This window comes from Eutrigla gurnardus, assembly GCF_963514095.1.
Source record: "Eutrigla gurnardus genome assembly, chromosome: 22".
NCBI lineage: Eukaryota > Metazoa > Chordata > Actinopteri > Perciformes > Triglidae > Eutrigla > Eutrigla gurnardus.
In genome coordinates, this window is record NC_139933.1 from 17,214,600 (window position 1) to 17,234,109 (window position 19,510).

Genomic DNA, 19,510 nt, shown 5'->3' on the forward strand with positions numbered 1-19,510 from the left:
CCCATTTAAACAATGTCACGTAGTTAATTAAATTAGACATTAAAATACAGTAGATTAAAAAGAATATATAAGTGAAATAAAAGATCCAAGAAGTGTCACAGAAATTAGCTTCAGTAATTTTTATACAGCATTAATAATAATAATAACAATAATAATAATAATAATAATGTATATTGTACACACACACGTATTTGGAAAATTTACTTTTAATTATTTAAAAAAAACAAGATTTTGCTGCAATTTGTGAGGATGTCAAGGAGCAGACTAACTCAATAATGGCTTTTATATGATAAAACAAAGGTAATTAGCTTTAAACTTTAAAATGTATGAAAACTTCAGCCAGGTGAATTTGAATCAATGACATTCATAATGCGTTATGCATAATGCATAATGTGCTGCTGTTAACAAAAACAAACAAATCAGATTCAACAGGGTTTTGTATATGTTACGATCAATCAATTATCACTATTGTTACACGTTCACAATTTGTTCTGGTAGTATAATTGGAATAGAGTAAATATAATCTGACATGGTTTATTGTGTTGCTGTCATGTTGAAAGTTTAATTTTAATGTCTGGGTTGAATAAAAAAACTATTTATTTTTCCCTTTTAAAGGCTCATGCGTGACTTATTTAAAAAATGTCAATTTATCTTTATTGGAAAAAGCAGTTAAGTTATGTATGTGACTTTAAAAATATCATCCAAAATGTCAATAAATGTGTTCATCCATGTAATATCTGTTACATTTGTACGTTTGTGCTACATTCTTGATCCATTTACTAAATATGTGTTTACGAGGACCGCCAGCAGGATGAACGGTGAAGTGCCTGTGGAAGAAAGAATGCAAAGAAAACACAGATCGGATCAAACGTCGAGGAAAGAGAAACTTTGAACAGGAACAAGTGAATGATATGCAGCTCATCAAAGACATTAATCAAGTATTTTCCAGAATCAGAGTTCTAGTAGTACCAATATCCTGTTTTAACCACGGTGACTTTTTAAAGTAGGTAAAAAAAAAAATTAAAAAAAAATCAGTTACACAATTACAATTAAACAGAAATTTGCCCAACACTGGTTGTCATTGCATCACATTTTGTTTACCTTTTATGTGTCCGTTATTGGAGGAATCGATGCCTGTCAAGAGATAAGGACATTGTAATACAAAATAAACCCTACAAAGTAGCTTGAATTTAACAGTCACCTATTGGAGTCTTTTAATTTGAAATGCTTTATTTAAAGTCTCGCTACACTCAACCTCAGCATGTATATACTGTACCTTTAACGTGAATCTCGGCAGTAAGGACCCCCCCACTGGGTTCTGCCTCTTGTGACAGACTTCTAAAAGAGCAGGGGACCTCGAGGAAAGAGACACGGTGGGAACATAACTTTGATTTTGTCAAATTAAATAAAGTATCCTCACTTCACAAACAGATTCAGAGGATGAACTTCTGCTTAATGCTTTGATCATGTGTGTCAAAAGTGTGACGTATCAAATGTACTTGCTCTGCGTTAAAATATCCCGTTAATTAAATCTTACATTTTTGATAATGATGCATCAGTGCTTCAGCAGGATTTAGCTGCTGTAGCTGATTGAGGCTGAGCTATTTCTTAAAAAAAAATATATATATATATACTGTATATATATAGAGTAGGTATTTTTTTCCCAAACTGGTGTCCCATCAGATAAATCTGAGGGGTCACGAGATGATAAGACAGAGAAAAGAAGAAAAAACAAAAACACAACACAAATCTATAGTCATTCTTTGGACTTTTATCTAATCTTTAGTATTGCTGGGAAATTCATTTTACCTCTAAAGTTGAAAAATGTATTGCATTTCATAAGCTTTTTTCTCTAAAAAACACGAGTCTGAAAAGTAACTAGCAGCTAATGCTGTCATGGTCCAGACGGTGACTCATTTGTACATTGCTTTGGACAAAATTTAAATTGATGACCATATTTCCCTCTGAAATGTAGTTGAGCAGAAGTAGAAAATACCAGAAAATGTACTTCATCACTTGATCAAATTGACTGAGTAAGTAAGTTTTTTACTGTTAGTTATAATGATATATGTGCTGTATTATATTATCCTCTTTGCTGCTGTAATCCTGTAAATGTCCCCGCTGTGGGATTATTAAAAGGATTATTTTTATCGTAATGTTTGATAGGAAAGTGTTGTACTCACTGGTTGACAGATGAGCCTCTCTCCGTCACAGACCTGCACCTCACAGTGAAGCCAGACCGTTGAAACCTTCTCCAGCCGCTGGAAGCGGAAGGAGTTGAACTTGAACGTGGAGCGGCTGTCTTTGGCGTTCTCGAAGATGGTCACGGTGTTGTCGGACGGGCAGCTGTTGGAATACGAAAGCTGTTACCGATGTGATGAAGAAACTCATCATGGGTGGACTTTTAATTTCGGTTAACCCACATTTTTAAGTGGGATTTCATGGGGCCCTCAGAAAACGGCAGTGGACACACACTATTTTAAACACCTTAAAGAATGTATATGCTACATTAGGAATATTTTCCCCGCCAGCCCGTTTCCTAGGGGACCCGACAGCTTTTTCTGTGCTCTCTGCAAAGCTGAGTGTGGATAAGTATCTCCCACTTAAAGAACTTTCCCTTAAGTCTTTACTTTGTACCTGTTGATGATGAGACTCCACCTCTTCTTGTCTGTAGAGTAAGGAGTAGGAGTGGCCCAGCAGTTGTTTATAACAACTTTGAATCTGAGAGATGATAATCAAAAGGTTTGGGTTAGAATTGGGTTCGACACTGTACAGGAATGCACTACAGTAAGTGCCAAGCAATGCAAATGACATGACGCGGAGTCGCGAATGTGCAGTGAATGACACTGTAGAAAACCAGCCGATGTCAAATTCACCGAGCACATCTGGATGATGTTATGAATTCAGACAGGATGCCGTTCGATTACCCAACATATCTGGAACTTCACAAGATGTACAAAGCAGCATTAGTGGTTATTTCAGCCATGACTGGTGAAACGTTGGCAGTATCTATTATATTCAATTTTATTTATAGTGTCATATTACAACAGAAGTCATGTCAGGACAATTAAAACATTGAGCAGGACGAGAATACGCTCATGATTTTCAGAGTTAATATATTTTCAAAGTCCCAACATCACCCAGGGGCAAGAGTTACAGCGAAAGTGACGAGAAAAAACTGCCTTAATAGGCTTTTAGGCAGAAATCTTGTGCCCTTGGGTTCCAACTGCATTTGGTGTTGGTAGCAGTATAGTAGTATTAGCATTAGCAGTAGTGGCAGTATTAACAGAAGCAATAGTATCAACAGTAGTAGTCCATGGCGGCAGGCACAGCCACGCCGAGATGGATCCATCCCAACCATGTCGCCATAGACCAAAAGGTCGCCCGCCCTCCCTCTCAAGCATGTCTAGCACCAGTGACGCAAATAAAAAAACAGATGATCCTGCAGTCAAACTTGTGCTAGTAACACAAGGTGGAAATGAGCTTCGCTTAAGAATACAAAAATAAGCTTTGAAGGAAAATGTGTTGATATACCTGTTACTAAGACCTTTGGCTTCAATGCCGATGAAGACCTCAGAGCCGATCTCAGAAGTGTCGATCACATACGGAGCGTCCTTGGCATACAGGAACTTTGAATTCTACAAAAATATATGTAAATTTGCATTTCTTCATCTGGCCATGACTGAACATCTTTTATATGCATGTATCTAATATAATGAGAAGTCATACTCATACAACAAATAATTTTTAGTGATACCATTCTTTTTCCAGACAAAACTGAAACTGAACCCGCGAGCAGCTACTCACCGTGAACACATTCATAGACAACTGTGATCTAAAAGTGCCTAAACTCCCGTTGTTGACATAAACTGTTGCCACTCTGGAAAAAGCAGAAGGTTTAATAAAAACGCTGCAAGTCATTGGGTTAGAATGCACTTATTTTAAAGGTGCTGGCTGCGGCGGCCTCGTGTCTCACGTAGACGCTTACCTCTGGCTGAACACGGCGTTGTTGACCAGGTAGGCTGCTCGGTACATGCAGCTGAAGGTGTAGTTGACCGGCTGGTTCCTGACTGTGAGCGATGTGTCGTTGGACACGATGGAGTTATAGAAGATGTACTTGGGGTCTTTGCCGGGCATGTACTGTAGAGAACAATCAAATAGACAGGCATTTGTTACAAAATGAACCAAAATCAAAATGTATATCAGGTATATTATATCAATTTATGTAATATTTCGTACAAATTACGAAAATTCGTACTATTCCAGATAAATAAAAAAAAATTCTTGCAACTTGGGAATTTTTTCATGCATATTTTTTTCTACTAAGAGTCTTTTGAGGATTCTGGAAACCATCAAGATGGTGAGTTTTAATATGACACGGGTGGGCAGATATGAGGGCAGGCTGAAAACTGATTGGTGGAAGAGACAAATGGAACAGAGCGTGGCTGACGAGGCTAAGGCTAGATACTGTAGTTACTGTGACCCTCACCTCAGACTGCGTGCCGCAGTACGAGTGGTTTTTAGGCGTCAGGTCAGAGATGCTGAAGCGGTAGTAGCCTGGACTGTGTATTCCAGAGTAACAGACGCCGCCCAACGACAGCTGGTCGATCTCCCACCCATAAGGACACTCCGGGATGTTGGCAATGATGGCGTTGGGAAAACACGACACCATGACGTAGTCTGAGATTGAGATGCAATCAGAGAGAAAAACTTTAGGACAGAAGTGTTTGGTGTCTAGTGCTAGATTTATTACTGGAGATATTTTAAAAGCTCAATATATAGCTGTATACTATAGTTGGTCTGTTATAGACACCGGGTTTTATTATTATTTATCATAACCCTTACATGGCTGTGTCATTGTCTTTTAATGTGACATAATAAAACAAACCGTAATGAGCCACCACAGCAACATCATAGTGATGGAATAACATGCAGAATAATCTCAATCTTACCTCGTTCTTATCCGTAGGGCAATTACATTTTGCGTTCTTGTTTTAGCCAATTAATTTGTATAAATTATAAAATTGCTTTAATTATTATTATAGTTTATTTTATTTTTTTTTACTTTTCTATATTGTAAATGAGGTCTCTACCACAATGTATATAAAATTGAATTTTTCCATATTACACTTATAACAATTATAATTATCATAATAACTTCTCCATATTGTAAGTGTACTCAGTCTTTATGGTGTATAAACATTTACTGCATGTCACACAGAGTTTTCTGTCTTTTTCTGTCTTTTTGTGATTCCCGTTTTATGTTGTACAAACTATGTTTGGCCGCTAAAAATGAAACATCTCGCATAAGTCACTTTCCCAATGAAACAATGATTGCTTGGAAGGTTTTAGGACAGAAGCACATCTGTGTACCGCACCGATGTTACCTGCTTTTTGGGGAGAGCACGTCCATGCAACAGGCAGAAGCATCAACAATGCACCGACAGAAGCCATGCTGTGATCCTCCTGAGTTAAAGTTAAAAGTGAGAGATTATTCAACAGACATTGATGCAAATCTGTCATTTAAAAAACAACTCACCTGTAGAGAAAAGAAACCCTTTTTTAATAGTCGGACGTCAGAGGATCTTCATGGCTCTTCAACAAAGCTACCAGCACAAGTGACACTTCTTGACAACTTGAGGAGACATTTTATACCGGCACAGGTGAACGTTATCAACTCCCCCCCCACACTCTCCCCCATCTCCCCCTTCGTAGGTTTAAGAGCTCCATTGTAAGACTGCGCACAAAAGCTCTCTGTTCTGCTCCGACATTCACTTTCAAATGACCAGCATCTCACAGGGATTACCACTCTTAAAGTCACCTTTTGTAGAGACGGGCCATAATGGGAAAATGGTCAATTCATACAATGAATAGAAAACAGTTATGAATTTTAAGAAGACAATTAACGTATTTCATATTCAAGTATAGCAGCAACATTGTGGCAGAAACTGAAATTTCAAGATCAATAACATGAGGACCTAAAGACTAGATTTGTAGACATTTCTCAGTCGGCTACAGTTTACAACACAATTACAAAACTAAGCCAAAACACACAGGAATTAATTTGGATGTAGATAATGGACATAGATAATAGCCGCAGTGCAGACTACAACCAAGTAAAACTTCTAAATGCAAGAAAAACAAACGGCTCCATCAAGAGCCAGCGTTTGGTTTGTCCGTTCCAAGCTAGCATAGAACAGGAGACGCTCCGCATGTAGATACAAACAGCTCATTCTAACATAACACGAAAACGATTTTCAGGCGATTTTACAAAAAAAAAAAAAAAAAACGTGAATATATTCCATTTATGCCGATACATCCCACTGAATGCAACATGCTGTGCCTTTAAAACAGAAGTTTGACATTTTGAGAAATACCATTATTTGGTTTCTGAAGCTACAGCTGGTTAGCTTAGCATAGCAAAAGACTGGAAACAGCTAGCCAGTCTCTCAGCAACAAAATACACCTAAAAAAATTATGATAATATTAACACTAAAGTGTAAAAATTACAATTTGATATTGTATTTTTTGGCCGGGAGCACCAACTTGCTTGTGTAGCATATACATAAACTGGACAAATCATCATTTTGAACATAATGTGTTATTTATTGAGCTTAAGAGATGCTGTTAGGAGGATTTTATTATCTTTGGATTTAACCACGGCCACGACCGCAGCCTCTTTGTGCTCTTGGCCAAAGAGCAATAAGAGAAGGAAAAGAAAACCATTTAAGAAGCTAAATAGTGCAAACAGACATGTATGGATGCCTCGAAAAAGTGATGGCAGCTCAGATAAGAGCAGGCAACACACTAGCAACTAGTGTTGTGGAGATGATAAGCCTGTTCTTGCAGCTTTCAATAATATAAGGTTTCTCTCAGTCTCATGCGAAAAGACATCACCATTGTTACACATTTTCCTGTCTAAATCTACTTTTTTAAAGAAATGAAGTTGCTCAGGAGAAAAGGAAAAGCTACATACGCCTCCAATGCAATGATAAAGCTAGAAATCTTTGTTTTTGACACGTACTTCCATTCTTCCAAATAATTCTTCAAGATGATGAGAGCTGTAAAACGATAGCAAAGAGGTCAAACACTAATGTCCTTCATGGAACAATTCAAGTCACCCAGCAATTCAAGGGGCAAATTGCAGGCGATTAGCATTTGAATGGAGCAACGGGGGAATCTGTAAGGAAGATAGCGATCTTAGAACGGGTCGGAGACAGCTAGTGTTACGGCATCTGGTGACGCTAACAATCGATCGGGACTGCAGGACTCTGGCGGGTTACGTAAGCTCGGCCCGCCATCCAAGAAATGTGATCCGTGTATCCAGCTTTAAGGTGATGCTGCACCCAAAATCAGATTTTACTTGCATCTCAACTCAAAAGGTGCCTCTGTAGGCTTGCTGTTATGTCTCAGTGCAGACCATTAGGCTGCAGGCAGCAAAATCTAAACTTTTTAAATCGCTCATGCAGCGTGATTCACCACTCCATTGTCCATTAACATGGTCCAAACTTAATATTTGTGTGTCCTAATATTTGCGTCTAACTTGTGAAGCCATTTGAATATCTTCTTTCTAATTCACATAATTTTTACGATGTTACTTTTTTCTTAAAATCGTGACTTGATAGGACAAGTTTGTTTAAAACTTTGTTTTCAAAATGTCAAATGTGTTTCAATTTGAAGTTACTGTATATCAAACATATGCACCCCCCCCCCCCCCCCCCGTATATCCACCGCAACAGGGCAGCACAAGCTTTTCTTCTACGCTCCATGATGAGAAGTGATTTTTAAGATGTCTTTTTATTCTTTAAATTGAAGGGACATTTATAGATAAAGTCATAGATCACTAAATGCATGAGTTAGATACTGTACTTCGTTGTTGAGCTTCATACAGTAGTGCTTTTGTCAAAATGTATAAAATGAAATAAAAAAAAAAACATTAACATCCTTGCTGTAAGACTAACAAGAACATGTAGTAAAACAACATATTTGGAAATACATACATTTAAAAAAATATATATACAATCATATACAACAATATTTACAGAATAAATAGCTTAACGTCAAGGAATCAAGATTTGGGCACTTGGCAGGTCCAATTTGTTCGTTCTTGCTGGTAAATAAAATCTCTCCTGAAACACAAAAAAAACTAAGTTAAAACACACCATTTATTATCAGCTAACTAGTACAATATATTCAACATTAAAGCATTTGAAAAACTGTTTTCAAAACCTGCTTGGAGTCTGGATTGTCTTAAAACTACATTTTGGCCAAAAAAAAAGGCTCCAATATAGCAGGATTTGCTTTACTTTATATTGTATAGAAGAGGTTTATTTACATGGAATCAAATGCTGGAAAACCATCTGACAACCAGCGGCCCTGGAGCTCTCGGAGGCCCTTGGTAACCAGCCTTGTCTCGTGGTATTTGGTTTAAACATTTCAGATGAAAAGCTAACTGTGTCTTGACTTACTGTCTCTGGTGTGACGCGCCGTTTCCTCGACACAGCAGCCCCTCGTCACAAGGACAAATCTGGTTTATGCTGAAGGCCAGGCCGCCATCAGGAACGTAGCAGCTCTCGCCGCGGATCAAACGTCTCTTACACACCTGCTCGCCGTGGTGTCGAGCGCAGCACATCGAAGCCCCACAGTCCCTATCAACTTTACACCTGGCACCTGGATGAAGGACAAGGATTGTTATTTCAGATCCAGCTGTGTTGAAACTCCACACAGATCCTCTATGTTTAAAATGGACAGGGTTTTATTGGGTTTTGTGTCGCACTGTTACCTTCTTGTCCATTGGGGATGCTGCGGTGGCACTTCCCAAACATGCAGCTGAGTCCGCGGACACACTGGGCGTCTCTCCGACAGTAGTGGCCCTCACCTCGCAGAGGCACGCAGAGGCCAAAGTGTCGGTCGCAGGAGAAACCTCGACCACAGGCCCTGTCGTGGTCGCACACAGCCTGGGGAGGAAACAGAGGAACTGTTGAGTCTTGTGCAAAAGTATTAACAGAACATTCTATTCATATTTATGGGGTGACATGGATTCTGGCTTCAAACTTTTCCCCTAAAGACACATTTTCTGAGCTCAACACAGACACAGAACTGCCTTTATTATGAATCAACACAGGAGAAGCATTTGTAATCATGCACGGTAACTTACAGTGGTTGCCTTGGATACCGGGGCGCTTTCTCTCAGCGCCTTGGCTCCTTCTTTGGGAGGGCTGTGAGGCATGTTGAGCATCCAGGCCCAGATACGAGCTTCAGTCGAGGAGTAGCAGAGACACAGGCAGAGCATCCAGAGGTTCCCCGACATTTCCCCCAACGAGGTAATACAAAAATAAGAGCGAGAATGACTTCTATGACTCCACACCAAATAAATATCCAGCTTAAGAGTTCCAGTATACGTGTCAAAAATCAGGACTGCAGGGATCCATGCGGTGACAGTGGCTGCCTCTTCTTCCAGCGTGCCTTTTATAGGTCAGAGGCTCCACTCCCATCGAATCCCCCCCACCAGGCTGTTTGTCCAAGCAACAGGGTAGGAGGAGACAATTAGTTGTTAATGGATTAACCAAATTGCCTGAAGCCAGAAAATAGTAGCGAAATGGCCAGTCGTGGAGCAGGGGAGAAAGGGAAAGAGTGGAGATGGGGGGGGTTGGATGGATGTGATGGGCTGACAACAGTTTCACACAATGGAGCCAACGACAAGCACCACCTCTGTGTGGTTATCTCTGCCAGACAAACAAATGAGGAGGACAAAGGCAGACAAATGCGCGACATGTCTCGCTGCCCGCTGACTGACAGGTAAAGCAGCTGTGAGCGCCGGCCCCCAAAACGCTGGGCAAACACTCACTGGCCCCGACCTCGACTGGCCCGTTGGCCCCCCGACCCTATCCCACTGCAGACCCCACGCTGGGAGCAATTTGCAGAAGTGCACCCTGCAGACGACCCTATGATCTCATTAAGTGTAATTACCATCAGCCATTAGTTGTTGAGGGGGGAGAAGGGGAGCGAGCAGAGGGGGGAGACAAGCCGCTCTACGGAGACAAACAGAGTCATGTTTGCACACTTTTGTTTATCAATTTCTGTTTTCTCAACTAGAGTCCGCTGTAGTCATAACAAAGAGTGATAACTTGAAATGTGACATTTTCATAAAATCTTGTTTGTTGCAGAAAAATCTACATCTTGAAAATGAGAGAGCATTAAGAATCAAACTATCCTGTTTTATTCATATAGCTGCAAATCATAACATTTGCCTCAGATTTGCCGTCAGACTTATTCCTCCTGGAATAAAGCTGAAGGTTGTTTCTCAACTTGCAACTTCAACAGGATGTTCGTCTTTCATTCGCGACGGTCTCTTTCATACGGCTTATAACCTTCTTCCTGTCAGACTTCCATCTGCTGCACAGATTGATCTCACAACAAGTGGGTGTAATTTACGACGTCCTTCACAGCTGTGCTTTTACCTGAGAAGAGCGAGCGGGCGGAAACGGATCGCTGAGCAGACGGCTGGTTCCAGTAATAAATCCGCGGCTGTGAAGGCAGCAGAACAGAGGTTTGTAATGCTATGAGAGGCTTTCAGTCTGTGTGCCGCCGTGGCCGTCTCATTGAAATGAAGAAGGGGCCTTTACAAACAGCCGTCTCCCTCTGAAAAAAAGTTACAAATGAAATGGGACAAAATCTATAAATTAGATAAATTAGCTTACGAAAAAAGTCTTCTCCTCTGCCCCAACAACTGCTACTGACCTGCCGTTGAGCAAGGCATGCAAACCAAACTATTGCAGCAATTACACTTACATTCTCTCCACCTTAAAAACTCTTAAAATGTGTTTTACATGCTCTTCTGTCTCCTTCAGGATCAAGTCTGACAGCTGGTGGTGTGCAGCATTCATGTTACCAAGTCATTGCACAAAAGGTGTCCAGCTTCTTTTTTTCTTTTTTTTTTACAGCTGTGTCAGCACCCCTGCTACTTTAATATACCGCCCCATTCAACTGAATGATGTCTGTCTGATTGTGCCTTGATTTATATGGAATTACATTTATATACTGCAGGTAGCTGTTTGCATTATATTTTGTGGTTCTCTTTCTCTCAACTTGCTTTGGTGAACCGCTTTGAAACAACTATTTTATAGTGTTTTCATTGCCTGCTTAAATTCAATTTAAACCGACTTACAGCGTAATAAAATAAACTGAGCAGCTTTAAAATCGTCTCCACAACTATAAGCCTCTATTAATTTGTTGATATGAAACAAAACACAAGAGAACTGCATCTACTGTCTATAATATATATGTTCTCTTCTAAGGACACTACACGACTCTGACTCAGCGATCAACACTGGAGACGTTGTATTTGCTTTGGGGAGAGTCTCTCCTACTGAGGCTGTATGACGTGGAGGAACTGTATCCGTTGTGGTACCTTTACTTAACATTAGCATCCACTGTTTCATTAGCATTCAGTATTTTAGCCTAAGAATTACAGGAGATGCCTGGGTGATTGTGGGTAATTTACATGTCGCTGGCAGACGGCACAGATTGGTTACGTAGATACCGCGGGCTCCTTATCCTTAAGTCCTTATCAAAACAGACTAGCACAGACTAATGACGTAATGGGCGGTCAATTAGTAGAGAAAATAGCGGCAACTGGATCAATTAGCAACATGTAAATAAGTATTGTATCGTGATTACGCAACCCACGGGGCAGTTTAATGGTTCTGCTTCGTGTGTATTGAGTAAGTTAATGGTACTTTAATAAAAGAATGGAAGACTGTCAACTGTATCATGTCCCAGTCACAAAGATTCAGGAGCTTCAATACACAATATGTTTTGCAATTTAAGAGATTACAACTCCCACTCACTTTCCTTTAACATGCTGCTCCCAACACGTATTCTTGTCCTCCATCCTACTCACCAACCACAGATAACTGTCTCCGAAAACACTCCCCAACATGCCCCCCGGTGTTAATGACTCGGCTAATGACGTTCGTAGTGAATGTCACAATCAACATTGCCGTGGGTCTTGCAATTAGGTGCTAACAAAAACAACGGGCAGGGTGATGTTTGTCCATTGTAATGGACCTTGACCCCCCGCTGGGAGTTCTGAATGGTGGAGGGCACGAAGAGTCGGCCTTCCCACCACCGAGAAAAACACGTTCAGCGCTGGGACAGATGGATGGTTTGGCAGATAAAGGAATGTGTATTCAGGGCACCGGAAAACAATAGAGGTCAACGCATTCAAGATCAGTATTTCAGTATTAATCTTTTTACGCAAGCCGGGGCCAAAATTTGTTTTTTCAATGATTCGTTCATTTGTACGCAGTACGAGATGTGTTTGTGTCGAGAGTGAAAAAAAAAGAGAGAGTTAGGGAGAGAAGTTTAAAACCTGGCTTCGTTGTCAGCATGAAGTAGGTGTGAATGTTGGATCGTCGGTTTCGGAAAGAAATGATGGACGTCAGCAAGGTGAGAGGGGGAAGTCGTTTTCAGGGCTATCCAACCTCCCGCCAAGCGGTCCTAATACTAATACTGGCAATGAGAATGTCAAGAACGTTCCAGCGTTTACTCCCAGCCATAAATTGTTTTCAACGAGGTGAGAAATGCCTCGGAGCGCATTCTCTTTGTTACCAGGCAGAATATTCCACATGCAGGGCAAGAGGTTTAACATCGCAGCCGGTAAACGTTAATGCAAACAAAACATTTTCTTTTACAAGTTGAATGTGGCACTCAGAATATCTGACTGTGCTTATGTTGTACTAATTAGGTAAAAGCTTGTTTCTGATCGATAAAGGGAACAGACATATTCATTTTGAATTTGCAAAATCTTGTTTCATTGACTTTTTCTGCAGCTGAACAATATGTTCAAACAAAGCTGGTCTCAAAGTGATACAGGAATAATAAAACGTTTAGGACGTATGAGCAGCATATGGTTTAACAGTTACAGCTCCTGTAACGTATCATCACTGTACAACTATAATCATATATTGACATCAGATTATGAAGAAAGACCACGTCACGTCTTTTTCATTCATTCACATTCAGCAACTGTTACATATTGTTATATATACACAACTTTCAACTAACTGATGCTTCATATAATGAATTAAAACCTTTTAAATCCCCATCGGGGTTTCACACTTTTATAAATCCTTTTCAGAATTAAATCTGAGAAAAAACCTGGATTCTCGTCTTGGTTGCGTTGTTCACATAGACAGCGATGATAGAGTTGAGCTCCCACCCTCCATCTGGCTGGGAAGACGCAGTTTTGTTTTACTCTCGTCATTTAAAAAAGGTGAGATATATTTATTGTTAGTGAGACGAATGTGAGCTCCGATAAAATTAACGACACCTGTTGTCAGGTTCTTTGCAAGTTAGTCATTGCGGCTTTAAGGGAGGATTGGCAGATTTTTTCTTCAAAAACAATGAAGTAAAAAAAAAGTTCCTATGCAGGATTTGAAGGCGGCAAAGTGGAAGTAAAAGTAAAGGGATTACTTACAAGGTCTTGAATCTGATTCATCTCAGATGGGACAAGTACACAGTGTGCCCAGCCCAAACATTCACCAGGAAACCAAAACACATAGCCTCACTGCCTCAAACACCCCTTCTCCTTTATTATTATTATTTACACACAGTGGCAGTAATCCTTTAAAGATGCATCTCTACAAAAGGAGAACAAAACGAATGATATTGAAACGTAATCTTTTTTATTGGGTCCTTGGACAAATTAAATCCTCTTACCTCATCATTACATGTGACCTCAGACAAACTGAACATCTTCAGATGTTTGAATTGCATTTCTGGGAAGGTTTCAATACTGGTCCTTATAAGCTGTTTTCAATTGGAACAAGACAAAAGAGTGTGACTCCCTCTCCGTAATGGGAAACAGCCTTGTGTCTTCTTTGTGCCAGGTTTAAAAAGAAAAAAAAGAAGAAAAAAAATAGAGGAGGGAATGAGAACGTGGAGCTAGGGTCACTGGAGTCCAATAATCACAAATCAGGACAATCGCCATTACAAGGATGTTTAAATATCACTAGAAACAAGTACACAGGACCTTTGTAGAACACATACATTGCCTTCTCACCGTGGTCCATGCAGGACTAGCTGCTTCTATCTGTCCTGCGTGTTTATTATGTGGCCTTTTTGCATTCAGAAACCTACAGAATTAGTATTCTCCCTATTTTTGATGCCATTTGATCGAATTTTTCCAGTCTGATTTACATCCAAACTGTATAGATGAACTGGCAATGATCTACTGTTGTTGATCAGGGCCCAGTTCTGACAACAACATCCCTACAAAAAAGTACCATGAATGTAGGGCTGGGCCGATATCCTTACATATCTTTACAGGCTAGATAGCACTTGCACAGAGTACAACAAACCGTAATATTGCCATCTTCAGCTGACAAAACTCAAAATAGTGACTGCATTTCCAGCTAACAAACGCACATCTCTCTCCTCCCTCCATTGTTGTTTATGTCTGTGTCTTCGTAGCCGAGTCCTGAACTATCCTCGTGCTGAAAAGGTGACTTCACTCCCAGAGACACAAAAGAAAGCAAATTTATTTTCATTAAGGAAAATTACAAACATAGTAACGCACAGTGACTTGGATAAGTATAACTTTAATCTGATTATTGGTTTGGAAATAGTAACACGTTGAATTACTCGTTACTGAAAAAAGTGGTCAGATTGAAGTAACGCGTTACTGGCATCACTGATCATCAACACGTATATGATGCACAGCAACTTCAACAGTCGTGTGAATATGCAAGACGAGCAAAAGTTCACCTTTCATAGTTGTTTTGAAGCCATGAGCTAATCGGAATTAGTTATTAGAAAGTTAGAAAGTTATTTGTAAAAGGTTCGACCGCGGCTTATTTCTGACTCTCCTTTCCGTGATTACGGCGCAATCCTCTCCTTCGAGAGGTGCTGCTATGGCAAATGCGATGCGTTGTGGGAAAGGTCGGGAAAGAACCGGTTCCGTCTGGTCTTTAGCTTAGGATCGGACCGGTTTGAAAATGTTTAAACCGACCCAAGCCTAATGAAGTATCCGAGAGCTCAACAGCTTAATTAATCCCAGATTTGCCCCTTCTGACAATCGGAGGAGAAATCTTATCTCTCATGGAGACTCGTAGGCTTTTTCTTTTGTTTTTCCTCACTGCAAAGCCTTAATATTGCAAACTCTTGAACCACACTTTGTTTACATCTGCTTCCCCCATGACATGATGATGCAAGTCGGTTGCACTGCTCCCTCTGGCCCGGTAATCTTAATATCCTGTGGTTTGTGCCGTGCGGCATCCTATTCAAATCTTTTGGGTTTGTGCACGTCTGAGAGAAGTGTCTCCTTGTGTGCAAAGCTCCTGTCATCTGTAGAGTAGGGATCCAGTCCAGCTTCCGTGCACTCTGCTGGTGCATTCATCCAAAAGGCATTTTAATATGTTTTAGCATTGTTTTGAGATCTGTAAATACGACAATAATCTTTCTACCAATCAAGTAATTCGTAATAAACCCTCTATTGATTGACCTATATTGATTTATTTAGATTTTTATTTTTAATTTGTTATCCGTCTATTTGTCTTCGGCCAATCATGTAACCGGTGATCCAGAGCTGTTCAACCCAACAATGCGGGAACAAAGAGGTCGATCGTCCTGCAGTTGCTTCAATGTCCAACACACAGCCCCGAGCTAATTGCCGTACCACCTGATTTAGTCCGAGAGCAGCTGAGACTCCAGCAGTTATTCTGGATGCTGTTTAAATCCGCAAGGTTTTCCCCCAATTTTATTAGCTCGCCTATTGCCATTAAGTACAGTCAGCAAAACCCAGTTTAAATGCTCTAAAGCTCACAACTAATTTTTCACAGCTGAGTTTCACAACATCACCACTGAGTTGAAGGAGGAAAGATTTTGGCAAAGCTTGTTGGACGCTGTATCAAAATCATTTAATGGAGTTTTAATGAACTTCTCACATGAATCAGCACACCAAATAGGCAGTAAAGTTGTGGAAAGGCAAAGTCATTTAGGAAAACTTTACCAGACTCATTAAAAACATTTAGCGTATTGTGTTAGAGTAAAAGAAAACGTTGGGAAACAAACATTATGCAAGTTTTATGAGGAGTCACAAGACGCAACCAATTCTGCCAACAGCCTGTATGTCATGTTTTTTTAAATTCCAATTGATCACAAACTAACCACATGTATATTCTAACCATCAATCTAAACTCTTTTGACACCATACGATACCATACTCAGTCAGAGTATCAGCAGCTGATTTTGCTTATTAAATTGCTGTTTCTTTAGTCCGATTCAAAAAGCATCTTTTATGAAACTGAAAATACATAGAATATCAAATAAAACTTCACTATATCCATCTTGACTATATTAAAACATTTAAAGCATCCAAACATTTATGACATGTGGTTGATGCTGTTGGATGTGCGTTAACAAATTGGATGTGTTTCCATTCTCGCATTGCTGCAAACTACAGCGTTGGAGCAACGCCGACAAACCGACAACAGTATCCGGGCAGAATTCAGGGTTGTGGTTTTTGTGCATCAGTTAGCGTGTATTCTGCAGCCGCGTGCACCGGATGGGACTGTTCGCCACAAATAAACCACTAACAGCCCCTACTACCTACCGGAACTGCTATAACGGGCTGATATTTCATCATCTCATCCCACTGGGAAATTCATAATCAAGAACATTGCAGCAGCAAGCAGCAAAAATCAAAAGGATGCTGCTGGTCGTGTTCTGTATTTTCTCTATTGTCGACTAATCCTGTAAAAAAAGACAGAGCTGAGGATGAATTGATCTTGAGTGACGTGTTGTTTGTGTAGCCTGATAGATCTTATTCCTCATTGCTGGAGAGCTCAGCAGTTGTCCAAAAAGGATTAAAAACACATGGATGCATCACACAGGACGATGTTCCTTCATCACGTTGAAAACACACACAGTCATTTATTTTGGGTCTATCTCAAAAAGTCTTGCTGTAAAATACAGTGACCAGCTGTTTTAGGAAAGTCTTCTTCTTTTTTAAAGAAATATAAAAGAATAGAATAAAATAATATAAAAATAATATTTAGTTAGATTTCCATCTTCAGTGTGAACAAATTGATGGTTTTACTTGTTTAAAAAAAATATTATGTTGACACCACAGAACAACCCAAAGCTTCATAGAAAATATATAATAATAAAAAGGATTTATTTCCTTTCATAATAAGCCATGAGGGCAAGGCTTTAAAGGGGCAAGTAAAGCTCTTCTATCTTCTCAAACAACAAAATCCATTCAGAGCCAGTTTCCATCGAGCATATCTCAAAGTCTTCTAATCTTTTATGACTGGACAACCTGAACCGCCTCTCACATCATATATTGCAACATTAGTAGGATTGGCTAGTAAAATAAAATCTCACCGTAACAGCAAAAGCAGTTTGCTGTTACATATGACAAATGGACTACTAAAACATGACCAGGTGTTTTGCACACCACTACATAACTCCACATTTCCAGGCAACACGGTGGTTGTTGGCGTGCTCGGCTCTACAGCGAGTTTCTATTATTCTATTATAGGTGTTTGGGACTTACTGATCAGCAGCGATGGTTGGAGATGTTCTCCTGGCGTCCGAGGATCCAAAATAACCTGTTGGATTAAGGCAGCTAAAATTAGTTTATTTGCACATATAAACATATTTAATAAGACTGTGCTGAAGAGGTTAGAAGCCCAAAATAAGAATAATACATAGGTTTGATATAGTGCTATTCCAGGTGCTCAAAGACACTGAGCCACATAAATGGCTTATAACAGTAATATGTAAAGTATGTACTTTTGAAGTCTGACTATCATTAGATATTCATCATCAACTGAATGTATATAAACGATGCTTCTGTCTTATAATGATTGTGACTCTACTTCAGGTGAAATAACTGGGTTTAATCCCTTTCAGACTCGGCTCTGCGTTACCAAATCAGTAAGTGGGGTGGAAATTCTTCCAATTCATCGTAACAGTTCACTCTGCACTACTTGGAAAATGGCAAAAATTGTCTTTTTGACCCAATCAAGTGGCAAAAAGGAGGAGAAGAACAAATCCTTGTGTGGGTGTGTGTGTTTCTTTCATGGCAGTTTTCATCAAGCATCACTTCTTAAGGGGCCATCCTAAAAAAAACAAAAAACCCAACCACATCAATACATCCTTTCAAACAGGTGATAGAAATATCAGGTATACTACAGGATCAACTCTACAGCATATATACCCCCCCCCCCCCCCCCCCCACTCTATATGACACACACAATATAATGAGCTTTGCATTAATCCATCTAATATTTCTTCAAACCAACCACGGGGGGAAACATTTCTCTTAATGTTGCCTATTAAACAATATTGCATTTGTTTTGGTTCAGTGTGCTTCCACATGAGGGCGACATACTCCTCCCAACTACAACCCTCCTTTTTTGGGGGGTGTTTGGATGGAATTAAAAAATGTAGTTTGTTGTAGTTGTAGCTCTTTGTGGAAGTCTAAATCCAGAGCTCTGTAAGAGAGAGAAACAGAGAGACAAGAACAAGGAGAGACGGACAGAAAGGTGGGGGGAGGGTTATTTCAAGTAAAACATTTTTTTTAAATCCTGAGATTGAGACGAGGGGAGAGCAAAAGAGAAAACACCTTACTCTGCAGCACTTCAGCTGTTTGTCAACTCTTTTCTCTGACATGGACTCGTCATCCCAGGAGTTCATCTAAAAAAGGACAAAAAACGAGGACGCGAAGCAGAGAAGAGCAGCGGAGAGGAGGGAGAGCAAAAGCAGCAAAACCTTGGCTGAGGTGAGGAGAAAAAAACAGTTGTGTGGGAGAGCATAGGCGACGGGGGAGAGAGCAACGAAAAAGGGCAGGGGAGTGGAGGAGTGAGGCGCCCTGTTCCTTCAAGTGAAGTGAGAGGGGGGTTAACGGGGGAGACGAAGTAGAAGAAGAAGAGGAGAGGAGCAATAACGAGTCGGGGAAGGAGGGAGCAGTGCCGGCTGGACATGAGGCTTTGTGCCGTTCTCCTCATCTGTCTCTCCCAGGCTGATCTAGGGAGAGTCTGGGCTCAGGAGCACCAAGGTAAGCCTTTAATGCAAACATGCACTTAATCATATTAACTTAAATATTAGCACCATTTCTTTCGAATAGAATGTCAATACAGCCTGCAAATATTCAGGTAAAAGAAATATCATTTGACCACAATTCTTGCCACCAAAACTGGCAGCAGGGAAGCTTAAAAAAGACTTACTTTTCTGGGGAGGATTTGTGTTTGTGTGAAGCTAACAGGTTCCCTGACATTTTATTGGACTTTCATTCGTATCCAATTTGAAACCCCCCCCCCCCCCCCCAAATATCTGGTGTTCACTTGCTTGAAAAAAATGGAATCATGTGATTGGAAGTCCTGCATTTTAGCAGATAAATGTTTGAGGTTAACCAGCAGTAAATCATGAGTGGTGTTTTCATTCCAGCAGGCATTTTTGCTTTTAATAAAAGTAGAAAAAGTAAATGAGAGCAGCAGCTGAG

General features: G+C 40.1%; 4 protein-coding genes across 7 annotated transcripts in view; 2 read left to right on the forward strand and 2 right to left on the reverse strand.

Moving 5' to 3' along the window:
* LOC311032690 (plexin domain-containing protein 1-like) overlaps positions 1–19,510 on the forward strand; it is a 164,284-nt gene that overhangs the window by 129,328 nt on the left and 15,446 nt on the right. The window contains exon 2 of one of the 3 annotated variants that reach the window (XM_084039650.1): positions 18,947–19,066. In XM_084039650.1, the coding sequence (XP_083895776.1) occupies positions 18,991–19,066 (76 nt within the window). In that variant the 5' untranslated portion in view covers positions 18,947–18,990. Of the gene's footprint in view, positions 1–18,531; positions 19,067–19,510 lie in introns of those variants that run through there. The other 2 variants (XM_084039652.1, XM_084039651.1) reach the window with 2 other exon arrangements.
* On the reverse strand, positions 47–5,678 carry tectb (tectorin beta). Of its 2 annotated transcripts, none has more exons than XM_084001835.1 (11): positions 5,540–5,678; positions 5,388–5,466; positions 4,490–4,680; positions 3,989–4,140; positions 3,808–3,880; positions 3,535–3,638; positions 2,638–2,721; positions 2,184–2,346; positions 1,277–1,355; positions 1,102–1,134; positions 47–827 (listed from the first exon to the last, which is right to left on the reverse strand). In XM_084001835.1, exons 2-11 carry the CDS (start codon positions 5,452–5,454, stop codon positions 760–762), a joined length of 1,014 nt encoding a protein of 337 aa, XP_083857961.1. In that variant the 5' UTR covers positions 5,455–5,466; positions 5,540–5,678; the 3' UTR covers positions 47–759. The 2 variants fall into 2 exon arrangements, with proteins under 2 accessions (XP_083857961.1, XP_083857960.1); XM_084001834.1 differs by having other exon boundaries at positions 3,808–3,910.
* Positions 7,883–9,428, reverse strand: LOC311032692 (dickkopf-related protein 3-like). Its single transcript, XM_084039655.1, has 4 exons — positions 9,158–9,428; positions 8,783–8,957; positions 8,469–8,670; positions 7,883–8,129 (listed from the first exon to the last, which is right to left on the reverse strand). The coding sequence occupies exons 1-4, from the start codon at positions 9,308–9,310 to the stop codon at positions 8,069–8,071; spliced, it is 591 nt and encodes a 196-aa protein (XP_083895781.1). The 5' UTR covers positions 9,311–9,428; the 3' UTR covers positions 7,883–8,068.
* The window catches only part of LOC311032691 (LIM and SH3 domain protein 1-like), a 34,627-nt gene continuing 24,342 nt past the window's right edge, over positions 9,226–19,510 (forward strand). Inside the window, exon 1 of the mRNA XM_084039654.1 lies at positions 9,226–9,229. The gene's annotated coding sequence lies outside the window, so the exon portion shown is untranslated. The remainder of the gene's footprint in view (positions 9,230–19,510) is intronic.

Excerpts from the sequence above, each read along its gene's own strand:
- tectb (XM_084001834.1), bottom strand. The coding sequence starts at position 5,454 with ATGGCTTCTGTCGGTGCATTGTTGATGCTTCTGCCTGTTGCATGGACG. Across the intron at positions 4,681-5,387 it reads GTGCTCTCCCCAAAAAGCAG|ACTACGTCATGGTGTCGTGT; the intron begins GTAACATCGGTG and ends TCTCAATCTCAG. Across the intron at positions 828-1,101 it reads CAATAACGGACACATAAAAG|GCACTTCACCGTTCATCCTG; the intron begins GTAAACAAAATG and ends TTTCTTCCACAG.
- LOC311032692 (XM_084039655.1), bottom strand. The coding sequence starts at position 9,310 with ATGTCGGGGAACCTCTGGATGCTCTGCCTGTGTCTCTGCTACTCCTCG. Across the intron at positions 8,958-9,157 it reads CGGTATCCAAGGCAACCACT|GCTGTGTGCGACCACGACAG; the intron begins GTAAGTTACCGT and ends TTTCCTCCCCAG. Across the intron at positions 8,671-8,782 it reads CATCCCCAATGGACAAGAAG|GTGCCAGGTGTAAAGTTGAT; the intron begins GTAACAGTGCGA and ends TCCTTCATCCAG.